A 25,518-nucleotide genomic window follows, 5' to 3' on the forward strand; every position below is an offset into this window, starting at 1 on the left:
AATACACAGATTAACTATATAACCTCTAAAGGTCCAACTGTGACGCCAGCTACGTTTTCCTGCAGTTAAACAAAACCACGTGTGGGCTGTGTACAGCCCTCCCTCCGGTAGTTTCCTGTGACCGTACTTGTGTAATTTCTGTCAGACAGCAGAAAAACATTTCGACAGGGGAGACGGATACGTCAGATTTGTGGACCTTAAAAGAACCTGGGTTAAAATGCTCTCTTCTATTGTCGCGAAAAGGGTGAGCTAGCGAGTAATTCGTCATTTGTGTATTTGTTGCTTGAAATCTGAATCTGTGGCCGTCGTAACGTCAGAGCTCGCCGTCTAATTCTAAACATTTTTAGCGTTAGTACGTTTAATGTTCAATAACAGGACGCAGTAACAGACTTAATAGTATTAAACAAACGGTTCAGTATTTCGCGAGGGTGTGGCATTATTATTGTCAGGGTTGATTTAGCTCTGGTGCAGAGAGGTTGTCCTCTTAGAGGACAGTTGTACAACAGTGCACCGAGTCTCAGATTATGCAATTACCCCCTGCTTTCTTTATTTTAGTTTAGCAGCAAATCTTTAGGACTCCAAGCCATCATAGTTATTATAATATTATTATAGATAGCTAAAAGCGAAAACTGAAACTGGGGAGAAAGAAACGTTTTAGATTATATGATTTGCATTGGTATATACTATACTATAAAGCCTTGAACCAACCCTCACTTCTTTCAAATTTGCTTCCATAGAGTTAAAGGGCCTTCAGGAATAGTTCTCCTAGCTTTTTGGAAGTCTTTCCATTTTTTTAATTTTTTTTTTTTAACATTCCCCAGCCCCCCACCCCACTCATTTTCACTCCAGTCTTTTTACCTGTTTTGCTAAGCCGCTCAATACTTACTTACCATTCATTCAAGCATAAAATATACACCTGAAATGCGGGATGATCTTTGTTTTAGTCAGTTTGCTCGTATTTGTCAAAAAGCACGAGGAAGCATGGAACATGTTTATTGTGATGTGTCTACCTGTGAGTAAATGAAGGACATTGTTTGCATTATAATGTCTAACACTACATGTAAAAATATAAATAAAATGAATAATGAAACATTTGAAACAATAACACTTAAATTGGAAGACTGAAAGCCAATTTAAATTAAACAGAAAACACAAATTCTAGATCATAAAATGAGAAAATGGTAAATAAAGTTGGATGCTGATACCTGAACATAAATTGAAAATACTTAAGAATATTTAGTCTCAGCATGACTCACAATTATCAGTGATGCAATGTCAGCTGAAAAATGCGAACAGCAGAACACAGTCTCTAAATTGTTCCTCATGCAACTTATTAAGCTGTAATGGCAGTTTAACATGTAGATCCAATGCCTGTATTAGCTTTTAGATAATAATTGCTACCACAATCTTGCCCAAATACAATGTTTGTTAGTAACTAGAATAATCGGATGTACTGACTCAGCACGTTCAGAAGACACAGTGGATTATTTTACCTATCACATGTGTCTTTTAATGTGTGCTTGTCCCATCAGCTGGTAACCGGGATGTGTCAGGCTGCTTGGAGACCAGCAATCACAGGGCTGGTGTCATCTCGTGGTTACCGCGGGGACTCTCCCGAAGACACAAAGGTTGACCTGATTGAGATCCCTTTGCCCCCTTGGAAGGAAAATCCAAGCGAGCTCATCGACATCAAGAGACGCCGCCTTCTCTACGAAAGCCGCAAGAGGGGCATGTTGGAGAACTGCATATTGCTAAGGTTGCTGAATTGTACTGATTTTGTCCGTGACCTGCGTTGTTCATTCATCCATCTCAGCTTTAAAGGATGTGTTTACATCCAGTATTTTTTTAAGCACGGTTTTAAGTTTGCCTACCATCGATCTTTGCTCCTTCCTTAATCAAATCCAGTGTAAATGCAATCAGTGACAATAATTCATATCACTGATTTTTAAATACATTCTTGAGAACATTTGAGTTTAAAATGAGGCTTTGGTGCAGTCTCATAGTAAAAATTTCATTGTATATGTGAGAATAATATTTTAAGCATTTTCAATCATTAGAGCTGTTTTTTAAGTTTTTGTTTATCATTGTGAAGGATTTTTTTCTCAGAAAACAGGAAGGAAGCTTCAGATCCTGATAAATTTTCTGTCTTGTAGCCTTTTTGCAAAGCGATACCTGAACACAATGACTGAGAACCAGCTAAAGCAGTATGACAGGCTGATTAATGAACCAAGTAACGACTGGGACATCTACTATTGGGCAACAGGTGAGAGCCAAGTAGTGTTTTTCTTTTTAATTTTGCAGACTCATTTTCATGTTTTGTCTCTGTTCTAGCTCTTAGTTGTTTTGGAAGTGATTTTAATTTTTTAATGCTTTGCAAATGTCTTCCCAAAACTCAGCTCTCTTCATTAAGTCCTCCAACACCTCCCTACAGCTGCTCTTACAACCCATGACAATGTTGGGAATGCTGCTACAACATGAAAAAAAAAATGACTGTCTTTACAAACTCACCTTCAGTTAGCTCCCTCCACATGTATTTTTAAAACCAAATAGCACTTCTGTTGATAGTTGTAATTAGCTATTCTTCTATGACCCCAAATCCAAAAAAGCTGGAACGCTGTGTGAAATATAAAGTTCAAACAGATTTCAAATCTCATTACTCCACGTTTTATTCAGAGTAGACCATAGAAAACATTTCAAATGTTTAAACTCTGAAGAAGAACATAAATACAGCTATTTTGAATTTGATTCAGCAGCAACATTTTTTTTCTCTTCTTTGAAGAACGTTGGGGAACTTTCAGGACTGGGATCTTGTCCCATTCTTGTCTTATTTAGGATTTAGATGTTTTACAGTCCTGGCTCTTTTTTGTTATATTTTACATTTCACGATGCTCTAAGGACCTGGGCTCTTCTGCTACAAAGCCATGATGGAGATGATGAAATATTCCAAGTCTTAGGAATTTTACGTTGAGGAACATTATTCGGAAAGTGTTCCACAGTTTAGTGCGGATTCAGGAACCTCTGCTCATCATCTGCCTCTCTAAGATGCTCTTTTTATACTCAATCATGCTACTGACCTGTTGCCAGTCAGAATCAGAATACTTTAATAATCCCTAAGGAAATTATGTGGGTTACAGTCCCTCCAAGACGATAACACTAACAGACTGAACTAATTAAATTATGCAGTATATTACAAAGTTAATAAAATATAAGAGAAAGGTCTAACATCTATACAAATAGCTCAATTTAAATATCAAGAATATTAATTTAACTAAATAGCTGCAAAATGAGGATAAATAAAATGGTAAAAAAAAAATAGAATAGTGGCAACTGTAGTAAAATGTTATTATTATTATTATTATTATTATTGATTTTTCTTTTATTGTTACTTATTATTATGTTGCAGGATGTTTGAGTTCAGATGAGCACTGAATGAGACTGTATAAAAAGTGCTACACAGATAAATAAACTTGCACATTAAAGCACTAAAGTTAGCAGAAGATGGAAGTTTGGGGCCAGACATTACTCAGTTACAGATATCTAAAAAGCCTTTGACTTGTTTTCAGCAACAAAGAAAACAGCAAAAGTCAATTTGTTTTCACCTTCTAACAACAAAATGTGTAAAACTCCAGTGGCTATGATTATTTATTATTATTTTGGTTTGTTTTAACTGACAGATAAGAAATAATAAATTGTATTTGGAATAATAGATGATGATGATGCTGTTGTTATAACAGTGCTTATAAATGAACTACACTTCACTTACTGTTTTTAAGCTTTATCCTTGGAACTCATTTACTTTTCCTGGATAACTTGGCTTTTTACTCTTGTAATTTACTCTAATTTGTTCCGGTCATTTGCCTTTTTGTGTGTGAAAACAGCTGAAAACAAAATCACTGTGAGAACAGCCTGAGCATACCAAACTGGCAGCATCTCTAGACAAATAAACTGGTGCAGGAATTCTGACAGGACTGGGACAAATAATTACAAAGCTGTTACTAAGTGATTAATTGAAATGCCCCCTTTTTTTTTTTTTTTTACATTTAGAAATTAATCAACAGAATTTTCAAAGTGACATAGATGTACTATTGGGATGAAGAGGGAATGATCTTATTTCAGTTGATGCATATTGTGCATCTTCTTATTATCACTGAGGCAAAATATGTTCCATCAGCCTACATCCGTTTCAATTTTATGCTCCTATATTGTTCTAAAATCGACTGAGGTGATTCTTTATTTTATGCTCTTTGCATCCTGGTCTTTTTATACTTACAGAGGCTCAGCCCACCCCTGACGTCTACCAAGGAGAGGTCATGGATATGCTGAAGGAGTTCACAAAAAACCGCAATCATGAACAGAGGCTGGACGCGCCCAGCTTGGAGTACTTGGAGAAAGAAAACCAGTGAGGTCTTTGGCCTGCAAGGCCTTTTACAGAGACTCATTAAATGAGGGTTTCGGAGTGAATGTGAGTGTAATAAATCTTTACAGAAATGCTTCAGAAGTTGAAACTTGCTCTGAATATATTGTATTATAAATGTGTGATTCAGTGATGTATATTCAAATTCCTAGGTTTGCTAGAGGCTTACTGAAGAAGCCACCTTTGACTAATGGCTGCAAGATGATTTGGAAATCAATTTTACTGTGCCTATTATTGACATTGTGGGTTATTTAATAAATGTTAATGCTTGTCTCTTTGCATTGCTGTGTCATTCATGACTGTGATTGTGCCTATAATGCCACGGTATTGGATCACGTGACTGCAGGAAGCCATGACTGACAATATAGACACTATTGTTACATAAGGAAGGTTGTGCAGCCTGCAGTGTGGGTTTACAGACACCAGAGGGAAGCAGATCCCTTCAGTTTCAGTGTCAAATTCAAGCTCCGGCTGATTTCAGTGTGGCGAATGGCTCGCCTGAAACCACACATATCTCACATACCTTATTTTTAATGCAGGATGCAATGTGAAAATATAAGCTATCTAAATAAATTACAATTAAATTTAAGCTGTGTATTTTTAAGCCTTTATTTACAGTAAAAATACTTTCTGTCAAGCTGAGTTTTGCAATCAAACCACATATATTATTGGTTAAAACCAAAAAAAAGGTTGGGTTTTTTTTGTCTCCCCTTCTAGTAGATATGCATGTATTGACTAAGGGGAACATTTTTTTTTTGTCCAGTTATGTGTCATGTCTGTCCAGTGGAACCTTGTACTGAGTGCAGGAGGGAAATGCCCTCTGGCCAGGAGATGTGCACAGACTCTAAACAGATGACAAGCCCTCCTGTGTACGTCCATCGAATATTAATGCACACATGACTTGCAGCCAAGGTGTTACACAAACAAGGCAGACATGAGACTGAGGCAAATATATTCTCCTTTAATAAGGGAGAATATGTTGAGGAAGAATGACCTTCACTTGTTACATTGTCAGCTTTTCCTAAAATAGACCGAGATGATGTCAGAAGGGTTCCCCTCTGTGTGGTTTTTTTCCGTTTCACTGCCATCTGTCTCAGAGCTTACCTTTATTGCGAATGGAAATTAACCAATACTTCAACCATGAAGTTTATTTCTTTTATCCATTTCAGAGGAAAGCTAAACTAGTATGCTACATACACTTTTTGCAGTGGGTGTAAAGGCGATCAAGTGTTCACTCACCAAAAAGGTTGTGTTTGAACCTTCTGATTGGCTGAGGTTTGTATGTGCAGAATTATTTGCATGTTCTCCTTGTGCTTTTAAGGCTTTCTGTGCACATTTCAAAAACATCCATGTTAGATTTACCAGTTATTATGTTTACTCTGAAGTGATCAATTCATGGTGCACCCTGACTCTTGCCTTGGGTAAGCATGGGTATCTATTTAACCAACGACATGGACAGATATATATATATATATATATATAAAGACTTTTTGGGTTCTTTTTGTTCTTTTCTTAGTTTAATGCTTGTCAAAAAATGTTAAATTATGTAAGAACATGGAAAAAAGTCCAAAGACAAGGAAAAAAGTTTATAGCAGTAACTAGATCCACCGTGACTGGCTCTAACAATAAAAGACAGCCTACACGTGATTACTCAATCTAATAGCAATTTCAATGTGATTGATAATATAACGTAATAATATGAATGACACTGGGGTCTTTTTCTTATAAAACAGCTCCTTTTACATTCATTATTAAAGTTTATTATGCACCTAATACATGTGCATTAAATACTATACTTAAGAAACCATTAAAATCATTTTACATTGTCACTTACACATAAATGACCTCAATATTTTTATCACCATTGCAGCCGAGAGACCTGAATGTGATCCACTGTTGGTGTCACAATTCCTTGCCTTAAAAGAAAGAATAACACCTTAAGATCCCCCATGCAGGGGAAGCACAATTCAGGTCTTTATTGCTTTGAGGCTTGTTTAGAGTGTATATTCATCAGTTGCCCACACACACACCCACTGTGTCTATCTGTAGCCCGCCGCTCCTGTCATCCTCCACTGCTGCTTCCCGTGTCGTGACAGCTCTCTGTTTTATCCTCAGCACTGCCGTCACCCTCTGCTCCCCTGGAATTTCAATCTCATGTGCTTTTGTTTCCTTATTCCACCAGCACCACCTGCAGCAGCACCCCTAGTGCGCCTCTTGTCTTCCAATGCCTGCTGGAGAGCTGTGCGCATAAGAAAAGTGTCGAGCGAGGAGGCATGCCCGGTTTTATTCTGAAGATGGAAGTGTTAGATAAGTTGGTAAATTGAACACCCTCTGTCATCATTACATGCATGCACACTTGCAGTGAGACAGTTTAGTGTGTAGGAGGCAGAGCAGGCAATTTGCTTAATTCTAGAGATCAGTGCCGATTCTAAAGATCCATGTTAATTACCCTTAAAACCAAGCCTCTTTTTTGTTGTTGTTGTTGTTTGCCTGAGCTGAAGGAAGAGGAAAGCAGGGAGCAAATGTGATTTTATGTATTTCCACCATTGGATGAATTAACTGAAATTTTATCTGCTGATATGTGTATTTGGAATTAAGCTTCTACACAGAGGTGGATGGAATCAACACCCAAAACTCTTTAGACATCTTTGGACGAAAACTGCACATTAAGAGCTCTTTGCAAACAGACCTCTGTTACGTTAGATAGCATTTTGATGTTGGTTGGGTAGCCAACCAGCCACATTGTTTGTGTTATTTTACTGACATAGATAATCATATTGCAAACCTTTAGGTTGGTCTTGCATAGAACAATTTAATTTATGGTACTCCCCTTCAAGCTAGAGCTACATGCGTATTATTTTCATACATAATGTTCTTCAGGCCAGCTACTTTTTTTCTCAAACTTGAAGTACATAAAACAGACAATACTTCTGTAATTTTGATTAAATTGGATTATGAATGCATTCCATTTTCTTAACTGGTTATTCAGCTTAGAGTCACTGAGGAGCACACAAGGCAGCACACAATCACGTGGCAAATGTCATTTTTTGTAACAAATTTGTCACATGGTTCAATAAATTCTCCATTTTCAAAAAGTTAAATCTTTCTGGCAATGAGTTCATTTTCAGGCTTTAAGGGGTTAATTGACTTTGAAACATGGTACCGTTTTTGGTGCTGGACGGGCTAGTCTGAGCATTTCATAGACTGCTGATCTCCTGGGATTTTCCCACACCAACGTCTCTGGGGGTTTACAGCGGATGGTCTAAAAACATTTTGAAAAATATTCAGAAAGCCGAAGATCTCTGAATAAAAAAGGCCTTGTTGATGCCAGAGGTCAGAGGAGAATGGACATACTGCTTAGAAGGCAACAGTAGCTCAAAAAAGCACTCATTAAAACCAGTGTATGCAGAAGAGCATCTCTGAATGCACATGTTGAACCTTGAAGCAGATTGGCTACAGCAGGTGTAATTCCTGCCTGCTAAGAACAGGAATCTCAGGCTACAAGTCAGATGGGCTCATCAAAACTGTACAACAGAAGGTTGGAAAAATGTTGCCTGGCCTTTTGAGTCTTGATTTCTGCTCTGATATTCAGATGGGTCAGCATATGGCAACAACATAAAGGCATTTTCTTGGCACCAACACCATAGCCTAGAAGAGTTGCTGAGCATATCCATTCCATTATATCCACACTGTATCCATCTTCTGACGGATGCTGCCAGCAGGATAACACATCACAACACTAAGCTTAAAACATCTCAAATTTGTTTCTTGAACATGACTTAAATGGCTTCGACAATAACCAGATCACCATCAATAGAGCGTCTTTGGGATGTGGTGGAACTGGAGACCCACATCATGGATGTGCAGCCAACATATCTGCAGCAACTGTGTAATGTTATCATGCCAACATGGACCAAAATTTTTAAGTAATGTTCACAGCGCCTTGTTCAATCTATGCCACAAAGACAAGGCAGTTATAAAAGCTAAGGTCCAACACACTACTGGCAAGAAGTGGCCATGGATCTCAGGGGTCTAGGCCCACCTAAAAGAGTGACTACACCCCCTCAGCTGCATTTTACTGATGCACTTCAACTATAAGTTACACTAATTCATACAATTTGGTAATGAAAACCTGAAATATCACAGATAAGTTACTGTAATGTGAGCACAGTAGTTCTGCATGAGTTGAGGTAATCAGCACGACTCTGAGGAGGACACTGAGCAGATATTGAGAACTAGTTTCAAAGCACGACTCTACTGAAAAACTGCGAAACAAATGTAAATGTGTTGATGACACTGTGCGCTCACAATCATCCGTCCTACTGTGTGGAGAAAAAGTCTCTATTGTTTGTCTCCCCCTTTGCCTCTGCAATCTAAGATAGATATTTTTGCACTTTTAGAGTTGTGGCTAAATGTCTCCATGACTGTACTATCATATATAGCTGTCCTGAGCCAAATGCCTCCCCCAGTGTCAAAGTTGGTTGCCCATCCAGCACGTATGGTCTGCTCCTGACCCTGGTAGCCAGTAATCAAAAACTTAAAATAAAGACTGAATTAACTATTAGTGTGAAATACACGTGTGAGTTAAAGTAATATAAATAAAAGAAAATATGAAAAATTCATACAATACCAGACCAGAAGTATCTTTGTTTTATATATACATTTATATCATTATATACACTGTACAGATTTCAAAAAAATAAATGGTCAATATTTAACATTGTGCACCCCACGGATGTGTAACTACAAAGAGAAAGGGAGTGAAACAGGGGGGTTTGTGATATCACGGATAGATATCTACAACCCCATTAGTAATGATGGTTCTTTTTCTCTTTTTTTCTCCATACAGAACATTTTCACAATCATTTTATACAGTCAGTATATAAATTAAAATGTTGCTGGTTAACCTCTCTTTGTCTCAAGCAGTCCCTAAAGAGAATGCCCTAAAACAGAAATGCGAGCTTGTCCAGTAAACTTTACCAGTGTTTGGTTTTTGGCCAGTGACGAGTGTAGAAGACAATTTTAGCTCGATTTCTTAAAAAAATGTATCAAACCCTGACTGATCTTTAACCAATATTTAAATTGCATTGATTGACTTTCACTAAGCCTTTGGAATGTAATGCTTTGTCAGCAGGGCAGTACATCAGGACAGACAGATGAATATGAGAGGTGGTTATTTTGGGATGCTCCAAGGCTCTGCTCTGACCTGAGATGTAGCTAACAGTGAAGCAAAGAGGTGATGATTATCTCCTGTCTCACCTTTTTTCCCCCCTCCTCCCTTCCTGACACTTGGAGAGGGAGCGCATATGGTGAAGAGCAAGGCGTGACGGGGTTCATAAGGCACACACAGAATACTTTGTGCCAGAAAGCATGTGTGCACAATGGGGGTGTTTTGAGGGAGCATCAGCTGTGACGTGAAGGAGCAACCCTTCGTTTTTTGGCCTTGGTGAATTAGATTGGTCCACTTAGAGAGGCGAGATAGGGCATAGAGGAAAAACGTCTTCAGCTGCTTTTGTTTAAACTGAAAATCTGGTGTATGGCGGTCAAATGGAGCAACTTTTATCTGTGGTTGTTGTAAAGCTTTTTTCTTGTGACCTTCACTCTCAGCTCATGTATAAGAGATCTAAATGTCCTCCAAACATGAGGAAAATAAGCCTGCTGTGAAGAGAGGTTTGTTCCAGCATCATCGTCAACAAGTGCAGTGATTCTTCAAGAAGTGACAACTTAAAAAAAAGAAGAAAAGAACATACTTCTCTGTACATCTGGATTCATACAGAATAAAAACAGCAAAGAATGCTGTTCAGTATTAAACTGGCAAAATAGAACTCAGTGCAGATATACACACAGGGACTCACAGTAAATACAATCACACAAACATAAGTTCAAATACTGACATTCAACCACGGTGCAAACACACACACATACATCCAGTAGACAAAAAACAAACAGTGGAATGTAAAAAGACTTTTCCCAACCCCAGGTGTTATTACTCTCATTTGTTTCCATTCATCCCAACAGCTCGTGTCTGTACAGGACTTGAGGGAGGTCGCATTCAGGCAGCAAAGATGTTTAAAAAAAATAACTAAATAAAGACAAACTCTGACTTTACATTCCCAGTTCTCGTTTCAAACAGAAAGGTGACAGGGCTTTCTCAACTGCAGCTCCACTCCCTGTGTCCGTTACAAATCCTCCAAATGCTGCTGTCTTTAAGTCTAGATTAACGACCCAGTTGTAGTCCATGATATTCCTGGGCTCTTAATCTCTTGACAACGTCTGCAACTTGTGGCTGCAGTCTTATTTTGTATTTTGGGCATATTTGTAATTTGTAATCTTGTAACAGTTTATAAACTTTTGATTTCATGTGATTTCTTCTCATATTTTACTGCATGTATTCATAAATTGTCAGCTCATCCCAAAAAAAGAGTCTAAAGGTTCATGGTCAACCTTGAAAACACAAATCTCAACTATATAAATACATTTTTAAAAAACCCTCAAGGTCTGCTTTCTTTTGACTACTACTGACTATTACTCATGGCTGCCCAGAGCAGTTTGCTCAGGCGGAGCCTGCACATACAATCTGAGATTTCTTGAGAGCACAAAGTGGCATCGCACCAAAACAGCCAGTTTTAAGTTACTACTGTAAGAAATATTTTTCTTGTAGTTTCTGGTCACTGCCACTGATGTACTGGACTTAGAGAAACTTGCTGGTATTGCATATTGGTGCAATGCCATGGTGTAGGATTGGGCACTTTATCACCATGAGATCTTGGAGATGGTTAAAAAAACAGCAGTAAAAAGCTAGAAAGAGGACATAAGATCTCAAAAAATGTTTTTCCAATCTATCACTAGTGTTATCAAGCCATGCATTAACGGTTGGCTGCTGTGGTACCACAGCAGTGAAATGTGATGGAAAAAAGTGAAATTCTAGTTGTAGGACTCAATATTTTCTTATAAACTCGGAAAACGTAGTGGTAAAAAAAAGAAAAAGAAAAAAAGAAAAAAGGTTTAAATATCAGGACATAAAAAACATAATCTGTCCTAGCAGGTCTTACAATGAGGTAAATACAACCTCACGTGAAGTATAAAACATACTACACAGTCTCATTTTTTAATTCAAGAAACATTAAGCCAAAATGCCGAAACAGTGTGTGTGAAAAACTATGTGCACCTTAGATGTTTGGTCATAGCGCCACATTTGGAGAAACCCAAACACAGCAGATCAGCACAAACATCAACTGTCAAGCACGGTGGTGGAGGGGTGATGATTTGGGCTTGCAGCCACAGGACCTGGACACCTTGCAGTTATTTATCAAACTATTCTAGAGTCAAATGTGAGGCGATTTGTTTGACAACTAAAGCCTGGCTGCAATAATATCCCAAGCACAGCAGCAAATCTACAACATTGCAGAAAAGCTAAAAATTAAGGTGTTGCAAAGGCCCAGTCAAATTCCAGCTCTTAACCTCAAGTTATTGCTGCTAAAGGCGGTTCGATAAGCTTTCTACACACTATTTCTTCATTTTGGCTTAGTTTCAGTTAAACTAATGTGTTGTTGTGCATCTCAGGTTGTATTTACCACATGTCAATAACTTTTTATTATGTGCTGGTATGTAAAACTTTAGAACTGAGAAAGGGTGTACCTTTGCTTTACCATGTCTATATGTCGTCAACAATTTGCACAGATTGTTTTCTGCTCTCAAAGAAAACCATTTACATTGGGGTTTCTGGACTATATCCATTTACCAAAACACAACAACGTTAAAAATCAAAGTGGTAAATTGTTTGACAATGAAATCCTCTGTTATATATTTCCGGCAGTTAGTCTGATTTTCTGAGCTCAAATCTTTTACATGTGAAACTGAAACTAGCTGTCTTTTTTGAGACCACTAAAGGGCGTGTTAGAAAGTTGTGTATGTGTTTTGGACAGACTGACACTAACTTCAGTGACCTCCACCCACATGTTCAGCTAATCTCATTTTTTGTCATTGTTATCAAGGGCAGTTTGGTTTTCGACAATATTTTTTGTTCAGCCGTGCAAATCTAAAATATTTCCTCCCTCACACACACACACACACACACACACACACACACACACACACACACACACACACACACACACACACTCGCACACGCACACACACGCATTATCCCCACACTTCCACACTCATGGAAGCTGCTTTTTGCTTATTTTCTGGAAGAACAGGTTGATTCTCTAAGTTCTTTCGAAACAAAACTCATTAAATAAATAAATAAAACACAACATTAATCACTTTACTCTTTTTTTCTGTCCATCGGGAGTTAAAGAAAATAGGAAAGCAGTTTGACACTTGCCCCTTTTAGACCAGTGCTAAATGTTCATGTTCATATCCTTTTTTTCTTATTTTTTTCTTGACGATCTTCATTTGGGGTTACAGCACATCACCCACAGCACGCACAGACGACAAAGGGTTCCAGCCAAGGGAGAATTATTACAGTGGTAGAAGGAGGAGGAGGAGTGAAGAGTGAAAAACATGATGAGTGACAGAGTCCAGTTCCTGTCCATTTTAAATACAGCCCATCGCTCTTCTGTTGCCTGTGCCGCTTTTCCTGATTTTTTTTTTTAGGCATTTTAAAGGAATGTCGGAAGAGAGACAGAAACACAGAAGGATTCAAACAATCAAGCAAACAATCAAACAAACACACTGCCACAGCGGATGGTTGGAATGCCTGTTTGATCCATTTTTGGTTGGTAGTTTGTAATTACGGGTGTTAAGAGGTACTGCTCTGATGTAAAACATTAGGGAAACGTGGTGGAAGAAAAAAAAAGAGAAAAAAAAGAAAGATGGAACAAGGAGAGCGTATGACATCAAAGACATTTTTAAGTTCAGACAAACGGATGAGACAGGGTCAGGCGGGAATCAGATCTTGACAGGGGTGAAATTTAAGGAAGGTGTCAGGAGAACTGAAGGCGAGGAATATCAAAGAGGCCTGAGAACAAAGAGATGATAGATGGTCTGAAGCCCAACAGTGCATTTAGGTAGTAGGGGATATGTGCCGAGGGCAGGGGCAGGGTGGGGGGATTCTTCAGGGGAAAACAATGTAGGCAGGTGGGCTGCTGGGTCCTTCAGGCCTTAAGAGCATGCCACTGGGCCACGGCAGTGCGAGGATGACCCATCATGTCTTTCCAGTGTTTTACCTCTGCAGGGCCACTCTTCCATGAAAGATAAATCTGTGAGGAAGAGACAGTCACTGTAACTTCTATACAGCCACACAGAGATAGATGTTATTTGTAAAGAATGCTCCCAATAAAACAGCAGAGTATTAAGAGAAAAAAACTGTGACTCTTAAGTGTAGCCCTTTCACCACCAAGCCTGCTGCTCTAATTGGAATTTAACTCAAATCCAGAGCAGAAAAAAAGCCATTAGAGCAAGAGATTTCACCCAGTGAAAAACTCAGAGAAAGGCTAATGCTGTTACTAATAGGATCAAACACAGACTCGTCTGCAAGCGATTCTAATGTAGCAAGAAACTCCTGGATTCCACATGAAAAATTGTTCACTTTTTCATTGTTCTCTGTTCTACGAAGCTATTCTAATAATAGGCAACTGCGGCGTGAAAGAAAATAATATATGTGGTTAGAATGGGAATACATATAGTAGTGTAAATATTGTAGATGTGTATGAAAGCCTTATAAAGTAAATGCTCTTCCCTGCTGTACACAGCGTATAGATTTTTTTTAAGTGCCTGATGAAACAAAGATTTGATTTAAGCTTTGGTGTATTCCATTTTTATTCTCCTAATACATATACCGTATGTTTATTTATAGAAAAGCTGGTGTTTGGTTTTAAAAACAAGCAAATCATTCACTCTGCACAGGGAAAAAAAGGAGTTATTTTGGTTACTGTTAAGTCTGATATCTGAAGCAGTTATGGGATAAAAGAAACTGTGGTTTTATGGGATATTAAAATCCTGACAAATCCCACAAGTTTCGAGAAAAGAACAATCTAATTTGGTAGTAATTACAACCGAAGCAGAAACTGTTAAATTGCATGTCCAGTGAATTAATTCATATTAATTGTTGAGCAAGCGTAACACAGACTTGTTCAGTCAGAGCACCCAATGTGACTTTGTCTACAGGCAGCAGTACAAAGGAATACATAAACAATGGTCTGCAAAACTCCTTGAGCCAACCCTCAAATTTTTATATTTTGCTTGGAAAATGAGAAATAGGTGCAGTGATTTATTGAAGCAGGTGTAAATATACACGAAAATACAGCATGTAAAGTAAAAACAGAGTTTGTACAACGGGCTTGAAAATCAATATTTGGTGTGACCACTTTTATTCTTCAACACAGCCTGAACTCTTTTAGGCAGCTTTCTTGTAATTCCTTTAAGTAGTCTTCAGCAATAGTTCTCCAGGCTTGTTGAAGGACATTCAAAGCTCTTTTTTTTGGATGTTGGCCGTTTGACCAGTTTTCTCATATTTTTTTGAGGACACACTCAACACCATGCTGCGATATGGCAAGCTTACAGCAAATAGCTCTTTTGGAATTACCTTGTTGGTCAAAAGATGCAATATTATACTGTCAAATTGTGTTACTTTTGGCATTTTTGTAGATTCAACTAAAGAAATGGGAACATATTATGTATGTTTTTGCGACAGGCAGCTAGTAACAAAAAAGGATACAAATTTATAGTTGGTTCTTTGTTAAATTTTCTGTCATGTGTAGACACAGCACTGGTTAATCCCCTCAAGTTATTTGCCTGCTTGTGTGTGTGTGTGTGTGAAGGGCAGGACTGAAAATGTGTGGAAAAAGCAGCCAATGTCCAAAAACAACATTTGAAAGATCTACAGAAACCCTGGAGAACTGTTCTTTAAGACCACTTTAAAAAGTCACAAGAAACTCCAAGATTCCTTGGTTGCAAAATATAAAGAAATGAGGGGTGGCTTAAGACCTTTGCACAGTACTGGGTTCATATTTGCCGTTTAAAGTAAAGTACATCTACATGTCTTTGTGTCTAAAAGAAGCTGCAATTTATTAGATTTTTTTCCCCAGAAAGCATTAAAACTACGAAAAATTATAGGAAACTAAAAGATGCAGATAAGAAGTTTAAAATGTTTAATCACGTTGTAACAGAAATACATTAATTTTTCTCAGAGTTGATCAGCTAATTCAACAAAGAAATTCAGGGGATATTCCGGTTAAAGCTGGAAAGGTTTAAACTCACCATCTGCATTTAGCCAAAACAGTAAATGTGCAGTTTGCTGACTGTGTGTATCTCCATCTGCCTCTGTGCCATTCCTAAATGTTGTAGTATTAAGTCTAAATAAAGCACACTTTTACTTTCACACTTAAAATTAGCTGCTTGTTGTTTGCTGCATATGAGTTCATTTACAGCACAGGGGAATGAACTGCATGTTCCAGCAGGGGTCAGTAGAGACTGGCTCACTGATCATCTGCTGATGGTCTGACAGACAGTCAGAAAAACACAGAGGAAGAGAGAAAAAAAGAGGAGGAAGAAGAAGAAGAGAGGAAGAGGCGAAGAAGAGAAGTGGGAAGGAGATACCTTCCCAATGACATCATTGCGGCTGAGTCTGTCCTTGTCCATGACGGTGATAATTATGGTGGTCTCCCTCAGCACGTGGGCAGGCACGTCAAAGGGGAAGGACTCGTTGAAAACAGGGTTCAGACAGCGCTTCATTACCACCGTCTTCTTCTTCTCCACACGCTTGTCCTTGTGCATCAACCACACTTTTACGTAGGGGTCTGAGGAGAGGGAAATGTGCCGGTTATGAAGCAATATAGCATTCATGAATTACCAGAATTGGGGATTTAATGAGAACAAAAAAACAACAACAAAAAACCAAAAATGAAATATAAACACGCTATTTTCTCATTTTCTGTTGTTGGAATGTAAAAATGTATTGAAGAAAGGAAGATGAGGGAGTATCTATACCAGAAGTGCCTCCAATGTCCATGGCTTTGAGGTTGCGGGCTTTGATGATGCTCACAGTGATGGTGTTGGCTGTGGGGTTGTAACACAGAGACACCAACAGATCCCCTCGACTTCCCTGGAAAAAACCATAGACAATAACAAAAACAATAACAAACTGTTCATTTTTAATTGCCTCATTGCATTGCTCTCCATTCTGTCACTTATCCTATGTTTCCTTTGCTTGCCTGTGTTTCCTTCATCTACCTGTCAGCCTCTCCATATTCCCTATCCCTTCTCCCTCTAGCATGCTGCTACATCTCCCATGGGAGCATCACGGCAGCCAGGAATGACATCACCCGCTACATTCTGTCCCATCTTCTCTTTCTCTTCATCTTGCCCCCTCCCTTCCTGTCTATCTTCTTTTCCTCTACTCAGCCTCTTTCCTTCTTACTCACACTGCCATCGCTACATGGTTTCAGCTCCTTCCAGAAAGTCTGCATGTTGGCTAGGTCCAGCTTGTTGAGTGGAATGGACACCTCTCCTATTGGGTCGTTCCTGCTGAAGCGATCGTAGTCAAGAACCTGGAGGTACAGGGTCCTCTGAACCACCTTCTCATAGGGGAACCCTGAGAAAGAGATTCACACACGATAGTCTTAATATGTTACAGTGATCCAGACAGAAATGACTGCCTGCATATGCTGTGAATGTGTTTAAGGAAAGGCTTCCTGATCACACCTTCGAAAAGGAAGGTCTCGTTCCAGTGGGGGTTTAGATTCTTCCTCTTCACTTTTGTCTCCAGTTTGTGCTTCTTGTCTGGCAGCAGGTATAGTTTGACAAATGGGTCAGAGGTGCCAGAAAAGTCCTTAGCTGGCAAATCCTGGCCTTTGAGAATTTTCACAGTGAGGGTGGAGTCTTGAAAACTGTATCCAACACTGAACTGAATACGACCCAGCTTTTCACACACTGGACCCTCATGTTCTTCTTCCTCTGAACCTGGTGACAGCTGACAGAACAAGAGGAGATAAGCAGGGCATTATTTATTTTTATTCAACTCTGTTATCTTATTGGAGGATTTACAGCACTGGGAAAAGTCTTTAATCATATTCATTTATTAAATAAATAATGAATAAATAAATACACTTTCTTGAAATGCTGATTTCTATTCCCCTAGCCACACCCAGGCCTGCTTACTGCCAGACCTGTTTGACCAAAGAATCACTTGAATAGAGTCCATCTGACAAAGTGAAGTAGGCTAAAAGATGTGAAAAAGTTCACTGACATCTATGACTCTGGAAAGGGTTACAAGGCCATTTCTAAGGCTTTGAGACCCCAGTGAACCATAGTGAGAGCCATTATCAACAAGAATGGAGAAAACATGGGGTGGTGGTGAATGTTCCCAGGAGTCCAGGCCTACCAAAATTACCCCAAGAGCGCACTGATGACTCATCCAGGAGGCCACAAAAGAATCCAAACAACATCTGAACTGCAGGCCTCACTCACCTCAGTTAAGGTCAGAGTTCTTGATTCAACAATGAGAAAGAGACTGGGCAAAAACGGCATCCATGGGAGAGTTCCAAGGAGAAAACCACTGCTGACCAAGAAGAACACCAAGTTTGAACCACACCAACACCAACACCAACATCAAATTTGCCAGAAAACATCTTGATGATCCCCAAGACTTTTGGGAATATTCCTTGGACTGATGAGACAAAAGTTAAATTTTATGGATGGTTTGAGTCCTGTTAGCTCTGGTGTGAAACTAACATCTCTTAAGTATCATAAAAAGAACACCATACCAACAGTTAAACATGGTGTTGGTAGTGTGATGGTCTAGGGCTGCTTTGCTGCTTCAGGACATGGACAACTGGACCGGTGAGATCACCGTTGAATGGCACAAAAAATTGAAATGAAGGTTTTGGCATGACCTTAAACAGCCTGTTCATGCTTAAAAATGTCCAATGTGGCTGAATTAAAACAATTCTGCAAAGAAGAGTGGGCAAAAATTCCTCTGCGGGGTGAAAGTTGTGAAAGGTATCGCAAATGATTGTAGTTCTTGTTGCCAAGGGTGGAAATATGACAATTATAAGAAAGATTCCAGAAGGAATCAGAGGAAGAGAACCAGCACAATCTTGCAAAAGAGATTTTTTTACGGTACTTCCTGCTTAAACAAAAACCAAAAACAACAAATTGGCTAAAAACAATAATTGAATGGATATAAACTGAATTTTGTTTCCAAGGAGATAAGATTCCAGTTAAAGAATAATATGTGTTAATGCAGATAATGTCATTTTCCGTGCTGCTGAACTGGTGTGTCCAAATTGTGAGTAGATAGACTACTTTCTATAAACAACTTCCACCCACTGTGCAGTATGTTGTACATATGTCATTTGGGGTGGTGTTGCACAGGTAGTAGAGGTGGCGGTTTGATCATTAGCCCAGCCACAATAACAGACTTGTATGGTGACTCTGCCATAGTTGCTATGTGAGTTTGTATGCCTGTGTGGAAAAAGAAACCATCTGTGAATGATTTTATAGCACTTCTCTAAAGTTAAAAAGCTGGGTTTTTTTTAGATTATAGATCTGTAATAGCCATGCGGCAATGCTGCTGTCAGTGTTGATAATAAAGTGTTTAAAATCTAAGCATACTGCTCAGATTTAAGTACATAAAGGATTATAATAAGTCCCTATAACAAAGAATACTGACGTGATAATGAGGGGGTTATTTTGAATATAAGACTGTTACATTAGACCGCATTACTTTATGTTTTTTTCCTAATGAACTGGGGCTGGATAGGTATAAAAGTGTAGCACCGCGGGAGCTGCACTGCTATGATCTAAATCAAGGGTCAAGCTCTGCAATATTCACAGCATGGTCACACAGTCTGAACACTTAAAGAGGAGCGAACACTAAACAAGTGACTTGAACTCCACACCACGGGGGGCACCAATTCTGAACTTCACCATAAATACCACAGCTTGTAAGTGGCAAACTAGCATGATGTTATGTTGCATGGCTAGCGTCCCCCATAAGAAAAGGGCAGAGCTGGTTGCATGGCTGTTTGGAAAAGCAGATTATCTATTGACAGACACATCCTCTGACTGATGGTGACATGGCCTGAAGGGAGGGAGAGAATCCAGTTTAAAAAGTGCTATCTGATGGGGGAAGAGCTGGAGGCATTATTCAAGGGGCAGAAACATAATATCCAATTCTGTATTTTCCCACACAATCCTGGTGGTGCTGCCCAGCCTCATTCTCTATGCTGAATATGTTCACTTTTCATTATGCAGTCCTCCAGCCAACAGATGGCCTAAATTGCTATTCCCAATTTTCTGCATTTGGATACTCTCGTTTTCTTAGAGTCCCCCCCTCCCTTCTTATCCAGTTTTTAAATTTGCCTTCCTAATTTCTTTTTCTAAAAACCACAGCGATCCACGTGCAACAGAGGCAAACATGGCCAGATATATACAGTGGGGCAAAAAAGTATTTAGTCAGCCACCGATTGTGCAAGTTCCCCCACCTAAAATGATGACAGAGGTCAGTAATTTGCACCAGAGGTACACTTCAACTGTGAGAGACAGAATGTGAAAAAAAAATCCATGAATCCACATGGTAGGATTTGTAAAGAATTTATTCGTAAATCAGGGTGGAAAATAAGTATTTGGTCGCCTCAAACAAGGAAAATCTCTATCCATCCATCCATCCATTCGCTTATCCTTTTCAGGGTCGCGGGGGGCGCTGGAGCCTATCCCAGCTGTCATAGGGCGAGAGGCGGGGTACACCCTGGACAGGTCACCAGTCTGTCGCAGGGCCAACACACAGGGACAGACAACCATTCGCACTCACATTCATACCTAGTGACAATTTGGATTATCCAATTAACCTATCCCCACAAGCTGCATGTCTTTGGACGGTGGGAGGAAGCCGGAGTACCCGGAGGGAACCCACGCAAACACGGGGAGAACATGCAAACTCCACACAGAAAGACCCCGGCCTGATGTTGGAATTGAACTCAGGACCTTCTTGCTGTGCGGCAACAGTGCTAACCACCGTGCCACCGTGCTGCCTATATATAGATTATATCATATTATATAGACACACTCACACACACCACACATAAATGTATCATTTACTCTTGCTTGAGTAACATTTGCTAAAAACCGCAGAGCACATCTGTTTTTTGGAAGTCATGTCGTTAAATGCACAGTTGGAAGAAAAAGCGTGCTAACCCTTTGGGGAAAAAAGTAACTTAGGCTTTCAGCACTTCTACAAAAACAAGGACAGATCTTCATCTAAACCCCAATATATAAAAGAAAAAAAATAAACAGTTTTACATTTTATGTTCTAATTATGCATAGGTAATAATCCCTCTGACTGCATTCCTTTATCAGCAGTGACTCCTGTCAGATGTTTCCTCGAACTGCTTATGAGACCAGCACAGTATTAAGGAGGAATTCAGGACTGCTCCTCACTACATAACTGGTTTGAGTTCATCAGTAATTCTGAGATGACTTGAGTGGACTCTTTAGGTCATGTCACAGCATCTCAGTTGGGTTAAGGTCAGGACTCTGACTCGGCTATCTCAAAGCATGAATTTTGTTCTTTTTCAGCGATTCTGATTCTTAATTTACTTGTGTGCTCTTCGTCAGTGTCTTATTCCATCAGTAAATCTCTCCAAAGCTTAAAGTAATTGACTTTTGCCCTGATACTACAGTTCAAAACTTCTTCACACAACTTTAAATTCATTGTTTCCCCATGGATTGCCAAGAGGCCAGGCCTAATTCCAAACTTACAACATGCTCTTTTCTTCTTCTTGTCCTTTCCTCATTGTTATGCAGCATTTTTCTCACAGTGGATAAAAAAAAGTCAGATTTGAGGGAGCTGCAGAGATCTGTGCAGATGTCCCACTTTTGCTGTCTGACTTCTGTTCTTTTTCACTTCTTTCAGGGCTTCGTGTTGAGTTCGTTGTGTGATCTTTGCAGGCCAGCCACTCTTGGGAGCACAGCAGCCCTACATACCTCCACTTTGAATCAAATTGTCCTTTTGCACCTCGATGAACACTCATAAAAAAGCATTTAACTTTTTTTTTTCTAGCCACCTTTGTGCATCTCTACAATGCACAATGCTTCTTCTGTCCTGTGAGTCAAAGTTGTTGTGATCTAGGAAAGGGTCACACATGTCAGTCTTGAAAAAAAGCAACCAGACTTCACCTCTACAAGCGACACTTCCAGTCGGATCTCCCGATCTCTTAGAACGGCTGATTCCAAGTAGTTTTTGGAGAGCTCATGAGCACTTTTAGCAATTCTTGACTGCAAGTGTTCAAGAACAACATAAAGCACACTTTTATGTTGTTTCATCAGATATTATTTGTCTATAATTCTGAGCTATTATTGTCAAAATGTTACAACCCTTTCCTTTCCTTTGTAACTGCGATTCAAAAATGAATGGACTAACCCTCGGGTGCTCGGGATCCTTCCATTAGATTCCTTGACAGTGGCAACAAACGGTAGAATATCACTAGCCTTATCCTTTAAACAAATAAAGCACATATAAGCCTCCCTATAATGTGTGGATGTGTGATAATAGGCAAAGACACTTTTCACACCACACTTTCCACCACTCTGTGAGCACCACACAAAATGAAAGCCGTGTCAGAGTACGTACTGATAAGAACCTGATGCTGACAGGACCCCCATGCAATCTCCCCCAAACCCCTATCACCTGAGATGCTTGAGTGGGTTGGATGCATATATACTGTGACGTCCAATAACATTTCACTCGGTCCCTCCTCTCAGTACTGTCTGTATATATGACTATGTCTTTTCATATAGCACCACAAGTGGCTCAAAAGTGCAGGATTGGTATTTTCAGCATGAAAGGAGGGTTGTGTAATATATAGATGGCTTTGGCAAAAGTGCCCAGAATGAGTATTATCATTAGGCACTGCCACTGTGAATTCCTCAGACACCCCATGAAACCCACATAATTACACAGTGCTCATACCGATCTGCCATATTCTCACAGCACCCACAGCAGCACTGCATGTTCTCTCACAGCTAATTACCGAACCTCTCTGAATCAGGTGCACGTTGCCGCCCCTCCCGGCGTCTCACTTCAGGGTAATGATTGCTTTATGTTTCAGTTAGCTGACTTACTGTATAGCCGCAGCTAACTGTAACGCTCTACAGGTAGGTGCGCTGAGGGTGAAGGAGAAAGCACTTTCCTGAGTGATGAAAGACTTCTCAAACAGCTTTCCTCCTCAATTGAACTGAAGCGCGTAGGCTTTCTCCGTCTTTGAACCAAAAGACTGCATTATATACAGTAAGTGACACGTAGCTCATGATAAATAAATCTGCATTGCAACTTTGATCTTATCTTTGAAGCCTTGCCAATTATTTCTCATATAGTGAAATATCAAAGAAAATCATTGCACCAAACCACTGTGATCTAGAAAGCAGGTAAGCAAGCAAAAAGGTTATCTGGTGGGGAAAATTGAAGGTTTCTGAGAAAATCTACTACCTCTAAAATATATTTTCATTTTAGATTGGCTGCAAACAGACACCCCACTGGCACGATACATTTTTGTGTTTTTTCAGAAATGACTTTGACAGGTTAGGTGTTATTATTACTGATAGCAATGATTGTCAAAATACAAAAATAGGGCCACGATGCTTAAAAAGAAAGAAAGAAAAGAAGCTGGGATTGTACTTTATCGCTGACATTTAATTCAGCACAGTCAGTGAAAGTGGATCATTTTAACTCAACTGTCAACTGCTGTTTTCAAAGGTAAGATAAACTGTCAAGCTGCAAACCGCCTCAAAGAAGACGATTAGCTGCTATAAGTTAGAAAACTGGGCAGCACAGGCGATAAACATAAACAGTACTGCTAAATGTATTAATTTGAGCTTTTAAAACAGTGTTCTTTGTAATGGTGATTAATCACAAACAGGTGAAAGTTTTGAACATTTTACACTATTTTCATCTACTCCTTTGGCTCGTCTTCCACTTTCTTATCTCCAGATTTGCATGCACCTTTCATCTTAGATTATGAAAGATGATCTGAAAGTACCAGTGAAGTCTCTCTGCCATCTCATTTATTCTGATTCAGAGGCTTTGCCAAAAGCAGTTCTTCCTCTCTAAATATAGTTGAAATCATCAATGCAGAAAGCAGACTACAGATCTGAGCTATTAGTACTCGTGTATGTTACCATGAGCATGTCACTGGTGACCGAGTTGGCCAAGTCAGAAACAGAAGAGTTGGCTTCGTGGCCCTGCCCGTGGCGGCGTCCGGTCTCGTCTGGAGTCTGACCTCTGGGGCTGCTGCCTGGTTTGTTACCTGGAGTTCTGTTAAAACAGAAACAAGCACAGTGATTTTTACACATATAGCTTGTTTCCAGTGTTCCTAAGTTTATCCTCAATACATGTAGTTTACATCCTCGGGCCAAATATTAATTATTTGTTTTGAAAATTTGTATTTAAGTGTAGCTAAGAACCAATATCCTACCAGACAGGCCACAGGAAGTCAATTATCATTACCTACAGCAAGAACCAATGCAATGAAAAGAACAGTTTTATAATGGCCTATAAAGGGAGAGAATTCACTGTCAATACAGATAACACAAGAAACCAATAAAACTGGATTGAAAAAACTGTCTAATTTAAAGGGCTTACCCTGATTTGAGTCACGGTTTGTGTTATAAGTTGGTTTGCATGTGTGTGTTTCATTATTACACCATGAAAATGTAAAGATTTGTGGCCTCAAGATCCTAATAAACCAAAGTAAGGTAAGGTAAATTTCCTGGCTTACATTACCCAATTACTCTTGTTTCCTTGCTGTTCCACTTCAGATTTTCCAGGTATTTCCTTGTGCGTTTTTCCTAATCTTTCCCTTTAAGTGACCTTCCCTCCCCATCTCCAGCTGCCTCCCTCTTCCTGCTCCACCACAACCACCCACACATGCAGGGCCTTGGAGTAGGGGTATGTCACCAGGGTGCAGAGGAGGCTACCCCCCCCCCCCCCTCTGTCCCCTTCTGGCTGCCTCTGCCTCAATTTTATCCCACAACTTAGACATTCACATTACTCACACTCTCATTACACATACATATAGGATCTTGGGGGTGGGCACGATACACGGAGTCCAAAGTACCATCAGGGTGTACACCCCACCCCTGGCATCGTTGCCCACCTCTCAATTTTAAATACACGTAGACATTGAGGGCTAGCAGGAGGGACCATGCGCTTACCTGCTGCTCTCTGGCAGGTAGCTCCAAGCCCTCCTGGGTTTTAAATGCACCTTAGAACACACATGCATCAACATTACAATGAGCGGGTGGAGGGAGGTTCGGAGTCTTCTCTCACCCCCATTCTCTGCGACCTGCTGGAGCAGGGGGGCTAGGACTAGGAGGAGGAGTTGGCCGTCCGACTGCGGTCTGGAGTGTGGAGCCTTCCTGCTGCTGCGGAGTCGGGGCGGTCTGCCTCCCCCCACCGCAGGGAAAAGGGAAACACCACCTGGGTCTGGGTGCAGTTCCCCCCTCCAGGGGCGGGGGCACCTAGACCCGGTTTGTAGAGTACGCTTGGGGAGTGTGATCGTGTGTACAACGTCTCTTTATGTCTGTCTCCACGTTGGTTGAGTGTGGAGTAAGTGCATATGAGAGCATGAGGGTGGGAATGGATGTTTGTATCTGTGTGTGCCTGTATGTCTGTGTCTATATGTCAGGTTGGGTGTCAGGCGCCACCTCTCTGGGGACATCTCAGGCCCTCCAAGGTTTGGAGGCCTATCTCCCCCTACCACCACTTCCCCTGCCAGTGGCGGACCCCCTCAGACATCGGTGCGTTGGTGGTTCTTTGTGTCCGGGGATGGGCGTCCAGGTACACACCGGCTCACTCCTTGGCGGCCGCTTATCGGGGCCTGGAGCCTGGGGCTCGCTCGGGCCACTTCGGAGGTGGGGTGCCCCCGGCCTCTCGGCCTGGGGCTCGGTCACTCAGGCGCAGCTGGCTGCCGGCGGAGCTCACGGGCGCGTCACTGCAACTCCCCCTGGCTTCTGCTCCGCGGCTGCTGAGTGAGCCCTCATCTGGGACTCTCCTCAGCTCTTTCCGGGACAGTGACGCAGCTGCCCCTCTGTTGGTCTTCCTTGGTCTCTTGTGTTCTGGAGGGCTCTGGATGTCTGGAGTTTTGATCTCCTCCACACCTGCT

General features: G+C 40.3%; 2 protein-coding genes across 4 annotated transcripts in view; one reads left to right on the forward strand and one right to left on the reverse strand.

The window, feature by feature from the left end:
* Positions 1–85: 85 nt before the first annotated feature.
* On the forward strand, positions 86–4,695 carry sdhaf2 (succinate dehydrogenase complex assembly factor 2). Of its 2 annotated transcripts, XR_014892127.1 has the most exons (5): positions 86–244; positions 1,533–1,756; positions 2,154–2,263; positions 4,273–4,462; positions 4,567–4,695. XR_014892127.1 is itself a non-coding variant. In XM_085270173.1 (4 exons), the coding sequence occupies exons 1-4, from the start codon at positions 218–220 to the stop codon at positions 4,401–4,403; spliced, it is 492 nt and encodes a 163-aa protein (XP_085126299.1). In that variant the 5' UTR covers positions 86–217; the 3' UTR covers positions 4,404–4,695. The 2 variants fall into 2 exon arrangements, 1 of the variants encoding a protein (XP_085126299.1); XM_085270173.1 differs by having other exon boundaries at positions 4,273–4,695.
* A 7,894-nt stretch (positions 4,696–12,589) lies between these two features.
* syt7b (synaptotagmin VIIb) overlaps positions 12,590–25,518 on the reverse strand; it is a 123,623-nt gene continuing 110,694 nt past the window's right edge. For both annotated transcript variants that reach the window (XM_085270202.1, XM_085270192.1), the window contains 6 exons: positions 23,534–23,669; positions 17,063–17,330; positions 16,783–16,952; positions 16,349–16,463; positions 15,959–16,158; positions 12,590–13,620 (listed from right to left, as the gene is read on the reverse strand). In XM_085270202.1, coding sequence (XP_085126328.1) covers positions 13,516–13,620; positions 15,959–16,158; positions 16,349–16,463; positions 16,783–16,952; positions 17,063–17,330; positions 23,534–23,669 — 994 coding nt within the window. In that variant the 3' untranslated portion in view covers positions 12,590–13,515. The remainder of the gene's footprint in view (positions 13,621–15,958; positions 16,159–16,348; positions 16,464–16,782; positions 16,953–17,062; positions 17,331–23,533; positions 23,670–25,518) is intronic.

Source organism: Mchenga conophoros, linkage group LG1 (genome assembly GCF_057382185.1).
Source record: "Mchenga conophoros isolate Kocher_MC1m ecotype Shallow Benthic linkage group LG1, M_conophoros_male_GT1.1, whole genome shotgun sequence".
Lineage (NCBI taxonomy): Eukaryota > Metazoa > Chordata > Actinopteri > Cichliformes > Cichlidae > Mchenga > Mchenga conophoros.

Excerpts from the sequence above, each read along its gene's own strand:
- sdhaf2 (XM_085270173.1), top strand. The coding sequence starts at position 218 with ATGCTCTCTTCTATTGTCGCGAAAAGG. Across the intron at positions 1,757-2,153 it reads GAGAACTGCATATTGCTAAG|CCTTTTTGCAAAGCGATACC; the intron begins GTTGCTGAATTG and ends TCTGTCTTGTAG. Across the intron at positions 2,264-4,272 it reads CATCTACTATTGGGCAACAG|AGGCTCAGCCCACCCCTGAC; the intron begins GTGAGAGCCAAG and ends TTATACTTACAG.